This window comes from Colias philodice, chromosome 6, assembly GCF_061535455.1.
Source record: "Colias philodice isolate Cphi_HAF_F1 chromosome 6, ilColPhil1 Martin Lab GWU primary, whole genome shotgun sequence".
Lineage (NCBI taxonomy): Eukaryota > Metazoa > Arthropoda > Insecta > Lepidoptera > Pieridae > Colias > Colias philodice.
In genome coordinates, this window is record NC_143091.1 from 3,259,650 (window position 1) to 3,275,398 (window position 15,749).

General features: G+C 34.7%; 1 protein-coding gene across 1 annotated transcript in view; it reads left to right on the forward strand.

Annotated features, from left to right (window-relative positions):
- Positions 1-1,321: 1,321 nt before the first annotated feature.
- Positions 1,322-15,749, forward strand: part of dnt (tyrosine-protein kinase Dnt) — a 34,788-nt gene continuing 20,360 nt past the window's right edge. Inside the window, exon 1 of the mRNA XM_089696132.1 lies at positions 1,322-1,743. Coding sequence (XP_089552258.1) covers positions 1,653-1,743 — 91 coding nt within the window. The 5' untranslated portion in view covers positions 1,322-1,652. The remainder of the gene's footprint in view (positions 1,744-15,749) is intronic.

A 15,749-nucleotide genomic window follows, 5' to 3' on the forward strand; every position in this document is an offset into this window, starting at 1 on the left:
AGGCACATTTTTTGGTCAGAATATAATTTTGACTAAAAACTGAAAAGAAAACGTCACGTCAGTTTTGCAACATTTTGCTTCGTGACCTATAGGCTGACAAGAAAAGTCGCAAAACTGCAGCATAAAGCCAAGTCTAGATTGTCATTGTAATATTCTTCATAATTTTTATAATTTTTTCATATTTTTAGGTTTCACTAATCTCGGGACCAAAAAGGACATGTATAATTTGCAAAAAATGGTATTGCAATGAATGCGTTGGTCAGCAGGTATACCCTGAATACATAATATGTGATACATGTATGGAAAGTTAAAAGGTGTAGGTAGTGTAACTGAGTTTTACCCTAAAATTGATACTGTGTCAAACTATGTGTTGGTGTATATTTTTTATGAGACTAAAATAAAATTTTTGTAAACGTATTCTCGGTTTTATTTTAACCATGTTAATTGGATTCAATATAAACCTAGCCTTATAAAAAATGGTCTATCGGTTTTGCGACAGTCCCCCGTTTTGCGACAAGAAAAATTTTAGTTTTTACATTTTTTTATTATAAGGGACACAAATAATTTGATTTCAATATTGAAAATGGTTTAACTGTTCCGAAATAAAATAATCACTTTGCCGATTTTAATCGAAATATATTAAGTATCGTAAAAGTAACGGCTACTTTGGCATCAGCTGTGGCAAAACAGAACTTAAAGCTAGTTTAATAGGAATTTTAATTATTTGTCGACTTCAATTTTCTATTTTTTAAATAATGTATGTTATAATCTTCGTAACACAATCAAAATATTTTGCGTCTTTCTTCGTAGTTAATAGTTATATGAGCATTGATGACTGTCGCAAAACTGACACTTTTTTTCACAGTCCCAATTTATTTTGATGATTTCTCGTAAAACAAATTAATCTGCAAGCAATTAAATATAATTTCACTTACTATGGTGTATATTTAAAATTTCTAAATCAAAATTTTATTAAAAATGCAACATTTAAAATTTATCCATAAATTCAGCCATGGTACACTTTTTTTTGAAAACGCTCACATGTGACATCTACTGGAAGCTATGAGAATGAATAACGCATGACGTAGCAACTTGCTCATTCAACTGCTCATCACTACATTATTAGAGATTATATAAAAGATACAAAGATGGCGCTATAAATTTCTGAAAAAGCGCCATCTAGTATGACTATGTATTACTTGCATGCCGGCCAAACTAACAAAAATAAGCAAGCTGACGTCTGACTGCTGACAGCGAGCGTCATTTACGAAAGCCAACCCCGTCCCCGTGTCGTGTTTGAGGTGGTTTGAGGACAGAGGAACCAGTTTAGTTTTGATCACTTGACGTGTAGGTAGTGTCGATCTTTTTCTGTGCATAACAATTTGATTATGATTGTTTACAATCGTAATTTGTGGTAATAACATTACAAAAGAGAATTTTCGTGAATATAGTCAAAGACTTGTGAACTCAAATAGCGCAGTAAGGTCGTTTGTGTTAGTTTTCATTCGAATTTGTTCGTTTTAACGAGTGTATCTTTTATCAGAGAGGACTCGATGTTGGACGGTGGATGAAAATGTGAAACAAAATGTGCCGGTGATTGTTTGAATATATCGGGGACCAATATTACTAAAGCTAGAAATTAAATTAAGACAATGAGGTGGTTTGTGTATCTTCTGTTGTTGCCAGCGTGCTTCGCGCATTTGAACGTTTATCTCAGCAGTGAAGAAGTATGGAGATTACTGGGTAAGTTACAAAAAAACCTCTCTCTCTGTTCTGGACATAAGTATCTCGTATTTATATGAAAAAAAAAATACATACCTAGATGTAACGTAGGTAACTACCTACGATATATTTGTAAATAATGGACCAAACTGATAAAAAACTTACCTATCTGATTTTAAAGATAATTAATATTGTAATTATTGTGACAATACCTACAATTCATAATTTATTTTATTAAATTTACAATTTCGTAAAACGTTATCATAAAACTTCCATCTCCAAATTACGTATGAACAGTCATACCCATAGAAATCTAAATAACAAGACGTCATACCTAATTAATTAATATATAAATAAAGTTAATTGCCAGTAAATTTTACATGCACGCAGGTTATAATCGTAAATTATTATAAGTTTGCTAACTTTTTGACGCATTTCTGTAGATGTAATATAATCTGTATGCACTCGTTATCAGGATTATGATAAATCGATATCACTGTGATAGGAGCATGTGACAGCAACGTATCTTACCTATTTTTAGTTATAGGTACTGAATTTATGATCAACAGATAGCTCACTAGTGCCTTATCCCAATGTATTCTTGAATAGTTATCATAAATTTAAAAAAAAAATCGGTACTAGAATATCGCACATTTACACTTAGATCATTAACTAAATGATCTAAGCATTTACACATTTATATTAGTAGGTACGAAGCTTAAGGTATAAAATATTTAAGTAATACTAAATGTACCTATGTAAGTACTTAGTTACCTATCTAGGTACGCTACTTATTCCGACACAAATTCACTGAATCACAATAATTTAATGAGGTAGGTAGGTAAGTAAGTAATCGTAATATCTAATAGGTAGGTATAACTAATAGCAAAAATATTAAAGACTAGCGGTCCGCCCCGGCTTCGCCCGTGGTACATATTTCGCAATAAAAGGTAGCCTATGTTCTTTCTCAGGGTCTAAAGATTGTCTGTGCCAAATTTCATCAAAATCGGTCCAGTAGTTTATGCGTGAAAACCATACATACATACATAATTACAAACCTTTCCTCTTTATAATACCTATTAGTATAGATGATGAGCTGGATGGTACACGAGAAATTACCTATAGATTATTTTATCGTGTTATCTTCAGCGAACCTGCAAAAGTGGAATTTAAACTCTTTTGTTATTTCACGCCAATTTTAAATTCAATAGATATTAGCACCCTGATCCAAATTTAATCCGGCTTAAGATTTTCGTTATTATTGAAAATGGCGACAAAACAGGCCTTCTTGAAATATGGCGTGTGGCGAACTACAATAGCCATTATTTGGTATTTGTTATCTTATTTTCGATCTTAACACCTGCTTGCAAAGGGTTACAATGGCTTAACAATATAAGATTAAAGACGTGGACAACACATTTTATTTTGAATTGCAAAATAACTGGTTACAAAATTTTCAAATTAATTTTACGATATAAAACAATTCTAATACTTATGCACCTATCAAACTTTTGTATGAAACTTGACACAAAATATAATATCTATTAGGTAGACCGTACTAATACTACCTAAAACAATAGGTACTTTACCTTGTTTTAGGTTTAACTATTCCTAATGTTCTTCAGCACACTCCATATACCTAAGTACTGTTTACGTAATTGTTAATTAGTTTGGGACCAAACATATCAAAAGCTTGCGTAAATCAAAGATGCCCTTACGCATCTGAAACGCAGGTAAAATGCTACAATAAGTGTATATTTTTTGTCTAAATTCTTTTGTGACAACCTGCCGGCCCAGTTATCCATCTTTGTCACAACGACCATGCCAGCTGCCTATTGTTCTTGGTCAAAATTTGAATTAGAATTCTACAAAACTACGTAGGTACTTAACGACTCACTTCTCTTGTGTTGATAACAAAGGACCTTCTGCGTCCGCGCCTGTAGAAATTGTACCAATAAATCTTTTTGAATTAAGTATTATTAGAGTAATAGGTGTTGTACTAGATATAAAAGCAGTTCAGATTATTTTAGCTTCTTCTTTTGACCATAATATGAATAAAGTAGAGGCAGGTAAACTATTATAAATTAATATATTGTTGCTCCATGTTCTCGAGTGAACAAGGAGTTCTCATAACAAGTGGGCATATTTTATATCAGAACTTAAAATCATAATCTAAGTTGGTCTCCACGAAGCCATATCTCGGGGCTCCATCGCACTCCGGGAGTCGTTTGTAACAAGATGACGTTTATGGTGATTCTACGGGCCAATCGAATAAATCTACCGATATTATTCTTATTTTACTAGGGGACTAAGCTGCGATTGCATTCGATGTCTATTGAATGCTACTGAGAATTCGTTTTTGGCTTTTATGACCGGTGTGGTTTACGACTATTCGATAAATAATAATACATGAATAAGGCATATACAACATTATATTGTGCACATTTTTTTAATGTGAAAAAAGGCACAGGGTGAAAAGCCGCTATTCGTAGCAAATTGCCTAGACAAAAGAGTACTTTATGCTTAGAGGTTTAAATGATTACAAGTCTAATACTTAAATTACATAATTTTATCATGCATTGCCTACAAGGATCATAATAACATTTTTGACCAGATTCATATTGCTCGAAATTGCTTTCTGTCTCAAATAATGACTAAAGCAGAACATACCAGCCTATTTCCTAGATATTTTGCGCTATGAACATAAAGCAGTGCTGATAAGGGCGTCGGGAGTCGGCTCGGCTGCTGACTCGGTATCAGAACCGCATAGTTTATGGCGGAGCACTATCGCTCATCTAAATTCTCTACGTCTCGCCAAGTGTAGGGTAACAAGTTCTCGCTAATATTTCCAAGAGATATTATTATGAATTTCACTCTTAATTCTATAGTATGTGTTCGTTAATTTATTTCGTGAAAATGTATTTCAGTGGTCGAAATGCACGGTATCTAAATTAAACAATTCCTAAATATTGTTCACTAGATAAGAATTGTTAGATGCCATAATATTAGTTGTTATATAATACATATCTACTTGGTCTGGATGAAAAATATATTAATTCAAAGATTGAAAATTAGATGTTATTAGAACCATACAATGATACAATAGAGAGAATAGTTTCAAGTCTAACAAGCGCGTAGGTGCAACGTAATGTTCCTTGAAATTATTCTGAGAGTAATAATTGTATGGCTGCACTGAGATCTGTAATATAAGTTAAAAAAAAAAAAACAATAGAATAGCTACTACCGCAGAATCAAATGAAACCGCAAAATTGTTTCATACAGAATCGAACGGTAGTCGGTAATTGAACTGGTTTTATTCCTAATTTGTTAACGAAAAATAATTACCTCACGCATCTGGCGGTAAGGTGATATTTTTTCACAGTTTTGGGTTTCTTCGTGGGTAAAAAATGAAAAATTGAAGGCTGTAACACTATATCATGCTTGTATAAGGTTTCGTCTAGACACGGTAACCTCCTTCACACGGTATCTTGCATCCGTTGTCTTTCTCTTAAAAAGTGATAACATAAAAATAGGTTAATTGCCATTAATGTGCATTTTAGACCTTTTAAGATTTACTTAAGTAAAAACACTTTTATGGGTTTAAAACGGAAAAACTTATCACTCTATTTTTGCTATTGAAATGTAAAGAAAGCCCACTAACAACAAAATCGTCACGGCGTTATCTTGGAATGTTATCTGAATGGTCGATCTTGATTTTTTTCCGACCTATGCCAATATCACTCTGTGTGATTACCTGTGAGCATCCTTCGTGCCTTATCCTTCAACAGTTTATTTTAGAGAACGAATAATAAAACGCGACCGGAATAGTGTATTGTTATTTTAATAAATACTATTAACGAGGAGCGCTCCATACGGATCTCGTCCCCTCAGAGCGAACTTGTTAAAGGCACTAACAATGAAATATTTCAATAACATCATCTCGCGTCGGTTCTGTATAAATACGGGCGTACGTCCTAAACTATTTTTTTATGTAAATAATGTTGACGTCCGGGGTGATGTGGAGTGGGTCCTAAATAAATTTAATTTCACGGGCGATGGGAGTTTTTAATCCATCCGCATGTTATGTGTCATCCCCGTCGGGTGCGGCTTACAGAGGACATGATCTCGCGTGTTAGGAATAAAGAGGCTTAATTAAAATCCCATTCCGTCCACAGTTTTAATGTTTGATTTTCTATGAATATAAATTATCAAGCAGAGTCCTTTAGAGATAGCTTAGTAATGTAGATACTCTTATTTAAATCCAACTACCTGAATCACAATATATTTAAACAACTAGCTTCCGCCCGCGACTCCGTCCGCGCGGATGTGGGTCTTCACGTGGATGGTTTATTTCTCCATTTTGAGTAACTCTGACAATAACATCTTTTAAATATCTATTGGACCCAAATACGGCTAGGCCTATAATAATACCCAACGTGTGTTCGCGGTTCTACAGAACAACGTCTATGGATAAAACTGAAAAATTAAGATTATTTTTTTTCTACGTATTTTTCCAGGATAAAAAGTATCCTATTTTACGCCCAGGATAATAAGGTATAATTATACCAAGTTTCATCGAAATCGAACCGTTAGTTTTCACGTGATGTCTTCACATACAGACAGACAGACAGACAGACAAACAGACAACAAATTTTTTAATCACATATTTGGGTCCAGTATCGATCCAGTAACACCCCCTGCTATTTATTTTTTCAATATTTTCAATGTACAGAATTGACCCTTCTACAGATTTATTATATGTATATGTCGTGGTCATATCGTAGATTTGATCATTTCATGATATGAGTGGCCATTTCACGAAATGGTCGCATTTCATGAAATGGCCAACATGGTTTGGTCAGATCGTTAAATCGTCAACGTTTCACGATATGGTCATCCACATTTGGCCAGATCGTATAAAATATATAAAGTCCATAAAACATTAAAAAATTCTGAATATGTTTAGAACTTGTTTATTGTCATATAAGTTAGTGCCACGGCAGTGGCCGGCGAATGCCAGAAGCGAATGGTTTTTGCAATAGAAAACATTTAGGTTAGGTTAGGTTAGACTTTAATAAAGAACGCACGAGCCGAGCGAGCAAAGCGAGCGTGCCGCGGTAGCGGCCGGCGAGTGCCAGAAGCGAATCGCTTTTTAAAAAAGGAACAATTATAATAACATAGGATATATAAATATATTTATGTAAACGATTTTAGACGCATTTTTTCCTCAATATCCGCATTTTCCATAGTACTCGAACCTCTTCGTCGTAAATTATTTGCTATGACTTTCTTCATATTGTAATAAAATGAACTATGAAGTTTTAAACTGCGAATAATTAAATTTTCGCCAGCGCGGCGGCCGCCATCTTATCACATAAACACAGCGCTTGCAGCGCCTCTACCAATAATTAATGTAACTATTTTACGATATGATCAAATAATATTGATCATTTCATGAAAAAACCGCGCGTTTAGTGGGCCATATCGAGAAACGATTTCTTATCATTGATCTGCCCAAACCACATCATGATGTGGCCAATAGACATTCGAGCATTTCATGAAATGCGACCATTTCACGAAATGATCGATCATATCATGAAATGAGCAAATCTACGATATGACCACGACATATAGATAGATATAAAGTCTAGGTACAGAGATGTTTGAAAATTGCATTACCAAAATCAAACCGTATCTCCGGATAGTATTAAATTGCAAAGGATGTTATATCGTACAGCACTAAATCTACTTAAGTTAAAGGCACTTACGGGCGCATGCAGACGGCAGAAATAGAATTAGGTGCATGGGAGCTGCGGGTTATAGCGGGATTATGCCTGTAACATGAATATGCAACTCGTTTTCAATTAGGTATAGCGGCTTAGCCGAGGCTTCGCTTTGTAAACCATTGTGAATATTGTGATACTCCATGCGTGTATTCGTCACAGTCGTAGCGGGAGTAAGTGACTTGACGTTTGTTTGTTATTAATTAATGCGATCCCTGATGCTTCGTTATTCGATCAAACGAGTGTCTATAGATCGCTTTTGGATTTGTGCGAATTAGACATGAAGCACGCTTAATATGACTCGTCTGCGATAATACGATGATATGATGTAGTGGATATTGGGCATTTTCTAGTTTTTCTTTCATTTAAATGTTTGTTTACTTATTAACTACCTTAATTACAATTTATCATCTATAATATTTTTTTATTGATATTTATTATTTAATCTCTTATTCACTTTTCACTTTTTGGTTGGGATTTAAAGTTTTAAATTCTTAAATGATTTAGTCATTTCCATATTGTATATTGTGTTAACAATAACCGGATGTGATTATTTGTTTTTCTATATCTTTTCTTATGTCTTAAATTGAAATAAATTCATTTTATGTATATCCTTTTTATTACAGTTATAGTGTACAAATTTGATTTGCAAAATGTGTATCATACAACATACAATAAGTCTACATATCGTTGTTTTTAAAGTCTTATGTAGCTCTCTATCAGAATAATTAAATTGTTTGCTACTCCCTTTTTGAATAGTAATAGCATAGATTATTTCTTTTATGGTATCGTAATAAGTTGCAATGAACTCGAATGAACTTAATAGGGATAATTCCATGCAATGGTCTGGATGAACTAACGATGTCACTTTCCACGTTTTTATTCCACTAGAAAATACGGTTTATTTTTCAATTTTCAATTCAATTGACATGTAGTCCTATTATAATTGGAAAAACATAGTTACTCGTATGTTCAATTTAAAAGATTTACAGCCGTACAAATAAACGAGTTATAACATTTTATGCAAAGAATAAACTAAGAACAAGGAAAAATCATACAAATAAACACGAAATAAATGTAACCTAGTATAACTTCGTAATAAGTATTCATACTAATGCTATTCCGTCCTTATTACGGCTACCACCCTAGTATAAGTCTGACATAACCGAATTATAACATATCTTTTAGTACATTGTGCTGTGTTTTACAAGTTTTAGAAGCAATTTTCAATCTAAATTTGAGATAATATCAATGAGAGTAATACGAGAAGTAGAAAAAGTTGAGCAAATTAATAATTTCATTACGTACCTATTGAAATGCAAAAATTTTGTATGAAATGTCAAAATATACGAAATTATGAAAAACCCTTTTGATATTTATAATGATTTATTTATTTACAACATGCGCCAAACCATATAATACATAAAACTTATTTCTAAACTTATCACAATAATATATACACTTTCGTTGAAAATATAAATCTTCTAAGCCTGGAGTTGTATGTTTTGAGTACCAGTTATTTGGCAACTTTCTATCTCAAGGTGGGTTTATCTTCGTATAGCGGATCGCGTTATCTATCATTTGCTTGCATATTTAATGGTATATTTAAATTATTTCCAATAAATATTTAAAAAATAAATAAACAGAACATCGTATGATGAAACTTCACAACAAATTCGACGAAGTCAAACGTCAGCAAAATGACAGCACCAAGGCTTAACCGTAGACAATTTCAATGTTTTTCATAATTTTGTGAATGAATTGCGACGTTGCCGCTTCGCGCCTATTGCATAGCGTGAGCATAGATACATCGACGTTATTCCAAATTTATTTGTAAGAAATTATGACATCCTTATTCTTTATTTATTCTTATCATATCTATGCATTGCATAAGGTTTGAATAAGCAAGTTTTTATTTGTACGGCTGTTGGAATTTCTGGTAGGTTAGATGTTAGGACTTTCTTTTACAAATTTGGAAAATAGTCTTTGTACATACAATATCTCTCGTATATTTTATTCAATACTAGTGGTCTATACTCTATACTAATATAAATCGTCCTAGTACGTAAGTATTAACTCTAATTGCATTTGCCATGTTTACTAACCGTTTACTTTGAAATATTACATCGTATGAGTATTTTAAATTGCCCTTACATTAAAAGTGTCTGTGTTCGCGAGTTGTAAGATAACTTTTTTTTATCGATAATTGATATTTAATACATTTATCATTTGTGGTGTCTTTGCAGAGACCCTTTTTAACATTCCTTTAGGTCATTATAATATGCCTATCTTTCATGTAATTGTTTCTCAGTCTTTGCGAGCCGCCGATATTAGTTCACCTATTTATTAATTCACTTCTACACGATTCTCAGTTCATTTCTTGTAGGAGCATTTTATACTTTTAACATGTAATCCTCTCGTGTCGTGCTGAAGCAATCACCGACTCTCGTGAAAGTAGGAAATGCTTGCAAAGATTAATTATTTTTCACTTGTGTAAAATGATTGATTGCCATTTTAATTTTTAAGTGACTAGGCAATTAATATACCGTTACTGCTCTTTCAACGGCTAGGGCGTGTGGGAGAGCTCATAAAGCAAACAGTCTATCGATGTCGTAAGCGTATAATTATGGTTAAGATGCATCTATTATTATTAGCTTTGTGTTTGAGCAAGATTTTAGATAACCACCTGGTTCTCCGTATAAGCGTTTCAGGAGCTGAACCAGATTAACCGCTTAAACAAAAGCACAGTTCCTAATTGGGTACGTCTTATAGATTTCCAAACATGATTAGACCTGGCCATTAGAAAACAAACAGAACGACACGCGTATCCAGGTCAGTCTACAGCTGAATAAATAGATCTTTATAAATAACGCGAAAGCTCCGTGTACGCGGTACAGGCTAATTTGCTTGCAAAGCATGCGAGTCATTTAAAGAGAATTAGTTTGAATAAATAATTCGAATTTTCTTGGACGTTTTGAATTATTTATTTGCGTTTTTGTAACTGTAACTGTTGTACGGAAAATTATAATAAATGGAGATAAAAACATAAGACTTGACGGGTATGCTTTTAAAATCTGGTCATAGCGGTACCCATCGAGTTAAGATTTCTTGAAACTGCTTACTGCATTATAATAAAACGTATAAAGTGAGAAGTCACGTTACCAATACATCAGCGCTAACAATACATGCTAGAGAGACACTTTAAAATTAGTTTCCGAGTGATCGATAGTTGGTTTTATTCGGAATAATAGTTAGGTCTTCGTTCAATCACGGCACGGCTTTTGTGTTAGCCCTTGTGCGGCAATTTGCTCCAGAATGGATGGAGACGTCAACACGACAAAAAGCTTCGATCGATCAACGAGCGTGCGCGCGCGCTCCTCTGCGGGTATGTGGTGTTGAGCTCGTGTCCTTTCTGCGATAGTTGCCAGTGTCGAGTATTTAACATTGTTCAACGTATTGCACGTAGTAAGTGTTTAGTATTGCTTGGTGTGTAATTGCGATAACGTACTAACTTTCCGAGAATCAGTCTAGAGTCTAGACTGCAATGTTATTGGTCTCTTAACAAGCCTACTAATTTGAATAACTCTGCTTTGCGATATTTTCAAATCTTTGAAGAGTAGAATGTAGATATGAAATACTCCAATATTGTCGCGTCACTTGCAATTCCCATGGACATTAACATAATAAAGTGTATCTTTCGCGAGACTAAACATTACGAGAGCAAAACATAGATTACAAAAATGTTTCAGCAGTGCATAGATGCCTTACAATTTGTTACGTGAGCCCAGGGTAGACAATACTCTTTCCAATTTCAATATAGTGTCAGAAATAATCACTTGTGAGAGCTCAGAGTCTCACGAGACGTGGGGTGAGACAATGGTTGATAAAACACCTCCAAGATGAACACGGCCCACGCTAGCACTCTGGTATCGTTAATGTAGCTTTAACTTGGACGAAAACATTACAGGAATGCTTCTCGCTCCCTTAATTTGGAAATGGGATGTGGATTCCAAATAATTGCTTATTGACAGATTATGTTTAAAAGTTTAGTATTTTCTTATGAATAAATAGTAAGTTCTAAGTGGTAAAAAACATTAATCAGACATTGAAAATTATATTCCAAACGTAATTTCTTATTTTAATAACTTTGCTTCACCTTTAGCATCGCTTTTTTAATATAAAAAATAGAGAGTCAATCTTGAAGGATTGCCTAAACTTTGACCCGTAGATAAGGAGGGGTAACCGGTCAGTTAACGGATACCCTTCTCTAACAGGCAAGCCGACGGCCCGTCCCGATGTCCATCACATGCCACCGTTGACGAGTCAGTTCGAGCTCAGTTTAAAATCTGACAGCCCCCAACCATGATCGATGATCTGAGGAAGAATGCTACAGAAATAGCATTCGAGAATCGTTAACGTCGAATATTATACCATTATTTTAGTAAATACATCGCTTATTTACGACATAACATTATCCCACGCTTAAACTAGCGTTCGTTTTATTTAATCATGGAGAGCTATTGTCTCGGTGTGTCACCACACGCCACATAAAAATATTAGGACTCCTGTTGTGATGCCACACGACTAGTATTTCATTTACCGGCCGTGTTTATTCAAAGCTCAGAAATGTCCCATTAGGGATAACGCTATGACAATTTAGTTTTGTATGCGCCATAATTGAATAGGCGGCTGGGAAGAGCCACGTGACCCTCGGTGCTAAAGCAGAATGTGTAAATAAAATGTGTAATAAACTATTGTGTTGGTTTCACGCGCATTATTACGAGAGTGAATACTGTTATTTATGAGGGACATCACAGTAATAGCAGGTTTTGCTCTCGTATTCGCAATGTTCTGTGTTACCTGAGCTTTATCTAAATTGTTGAATGCACTTACGAGAACTAAGAAATGAACCTCATACGTTTTCGCCTCGTATCTCTTTCAGCTGTCAGTTTCTCAGTTGTATGACGCATAAAGTAACGTTGCACGATTTGAATTATATTTGTATTTTACGTCTTATCTTAGCACGATATTTTTGAACTAAAAAGCAAAAGATATACTAGCGCGTAGGTAGGACCACACACGTGCCCCACCATCTCCCCCCACGCAAATAACTAAGGCGTAACCGTTTACTATACTCACGGGTCCCTCCTACTTACTACCTACAGTTGTGTACTTTTTTATTAACATCTTCAGCTCTAATCAGGTCTAAACACGATCTACCATTATCAATACCATTCTCTCCCTCGTTAACAGCGCGATAACCTTAAGCACCTACTTGCATAGATCGAAGCTTTTTGTTTGTTTTAAGTTAAGGCGTAACTCGTTTCATGGAAATCTAGGTAAATACAATTAGTACGATGTCTAACCATGAAATTAGAAAGCTAACGTATCTTAGGAAAAAAAATACTTCTATGTACGAGTCCAAAATATTTTACATTCAGCATTGTTATAATTAAGGAGCGTGAAATATGGCACCAGTCAATTGTGTCACAGCTTCGCGACAATACAGCGTTTAGGGAAAAGGACCCAAAACAAACAAACAGCACACAATCAAACGTATAAAAATACTCTGGCACAATGTTTAGAGCAGCCAGCACGTCATAATAAGGCAGTTGCTATTGTTACGCCGGCTGTAAATCATACAGCTCGAAAAGAATGGCACACCATAAATAAAGGATCCGAAATCGAATACGACGCTCCGTTGGGACACTTTTTGGTCCCGCAGAGTGGATTTTAGTGGCAGAACAAATTAATCAATGAGGTTGCAATAAAATTGATTTTTTGTTGCCATATAGACAAAAAATAAAGAGTAATTGTTAAGGCTATGAATAAGTAATCTTCAATAAAATTAATATCTTAAAATATTTAGTGACAATACAAAGTAAAACTTATGTTATATTTTCTAGTAAATCATTGCATTCTTATTCTTTAATTTTGATTAAACTCATTGAAAAGGCAATGGTAAAATTGATGATAATAAGAAACCTTTTGCGAGCTTATGTCCTAACATTTGTTGTTGATAACCGTAATCTATTAACAACGTTAACTATTACGACTGGTAATAATTCTTATTTATCGGCGTTTCGGTCTAAGTAAAGTAGGAGCCGCTCTAAAATATTGAACTCCACGGCCACTTTTAATTTTTATAGGTTCGTAAGAAAGCAATTAAACTTGAGCATTATGATAGTATTGAAGAATTTAACGCGGTCGACGTTGTTACGGCTGGTGTTTAATGGTTCAGTGCACCCCTGAATAAACAAGCCTATTCGAAGTTAAATTTGCTTGCACCGGATATGGCTCCCACTCGAACGTATCCATCATGTGCCTTTAAATGAAGACTTAAATGCCTATCCAACTCTACTCTTGCCACTTGAAAATCCAGTGCCATCGCTGCGGACAAAGAATTATTATTCGCTAGAAAGGATGTGGTCGACCTCACTTATTTTATGATCAGTAAATCTTGCTGTTATGAGCTTCTAAATAATAACATTTTATTGGCCTCCGTCACTGGGATTGACGAATGCCTATTTTACGCTTTATGGTCGATCGCGGCATATAGTGTCCTAAGATTTATGTCTATCCCTGAAGTTTACTGCTAATGTAATGCGCTGGGCTTCGATTGTAATATACGTTAAAATCTCTGGAAAGACATGTTTTGTATTGTTTTTTTTTGAATATAAGAACTCGTTAAACGTTGTTTATCCCTTGGAAATGTCAACTCGATTAATATTTTAAACATTTCTTTTAGCAATAATATTTTTAGCATACATATTTTTAAGATAACCATCAGGTCGTTCGTACCTTATCTGTTTGGACCACCATGAGCGTTTCAACCCAGCGGGGATTTGGCACGTTTAAACAATGCTGAAGTGATATCTTTATGCTGAGGATGTGTGTTATTTATTTCTGTTTGCTGTTTGGCCTTTAGTGGTTTATGAATCGTTTTTCCAGTAACTGACAAAACATCTTGACGTGAATTGATCGAGGATTTTAAGTCGAACAAGCTTGGAAGTGAATTCGTATGTATCTCAGCGTGAAGTAAGGATGTTGTAGCGACTCATGGCTCCGCGGGTTCTATGCCTCCTGCGGCGATCCGATTCAGGACCCGCATGTTGTAAAATTTAAATTTTAAATCCGAATTCGTTTTTGTTTATGTATGTGTATAGTTAGCATATATAATAGTCTTGTTTAAAGAGAATAAAATATAGAATTATAAACATCAAATATATATTTTCATTTATTACAACACGAATACTTCGATGAATTGGCATTTATTTTATCGTGTGTGTTGTGAACCAATACGGCACTCGATATTTCGATATTTGCTTCAAAAGTCTTGCTCGAGTAAATACCGAATCACCCTCACGGGCGTCGAACACTGGGAGTTGTTGAGTGAGAAAATACACTTTTGGGAAGCAGTCGTACAAAACAAATATTGCTAGAATCCGTTCTGAGGTGCTCGTGAACAAATATTAGGATACCCTACAGAGGTCATTATTACTATCCGACGGTGGTCAGTTTGTACATTTGAAATTTTATTTCCTGGAACTATTGAAATACGATATTTAACTATTTCCTCGATGTAATGTCGCTGCGTTGTGTTCCCGCAATCGGGTTAAGCTTTATTTCTGGCTCAGTTAACATACCAGCGTTCCGGGCACCAATAGCATTAATGGGCTGCGGCGTTTATTTAACCGATCTAAACTCGATTTGTTACGGCTGCATTTGGATATTTGGACTATAACTCAACTGTGCTAATCACTCTTTGACAGTGTATTTAAAAAAGTTTTTTTTAACATACCTAAAGAATGTAACATTGACTAAAATGATTCTTAAATGATGAATTATAATTAATTACAACGATAAAATATCTCTTTTGAGTCTAAATATGGTCGCTGCTCGCCATAAAAAAGAAATAGAAAGGAGCGTGTGTCGCAGTTCTCAGATTACATCTCAGTTAAGTCGTGAGTTTGGGACATGCGTGGCTGTGAGCAAAAGTCACGATTTTACCTGGACAAAAGGACCTAAACAAGTTTATGCAAATATTGTTCAATAAACCGAAGTTCAAAATGGATTGACAATTCCGTCCCTCTCCGATATAGATCCACGAAATGAAAAAAGAGTCACGTTATGCGGGTTCTTCGTAAAATGTGCATGTAATAAAGGAACGGAGAATGCCAGTGAGGTGTGGGTGCGCGATTTGCAATGTTCTTTTTCATTCGCTCATGCAAATTCAATTCCGTC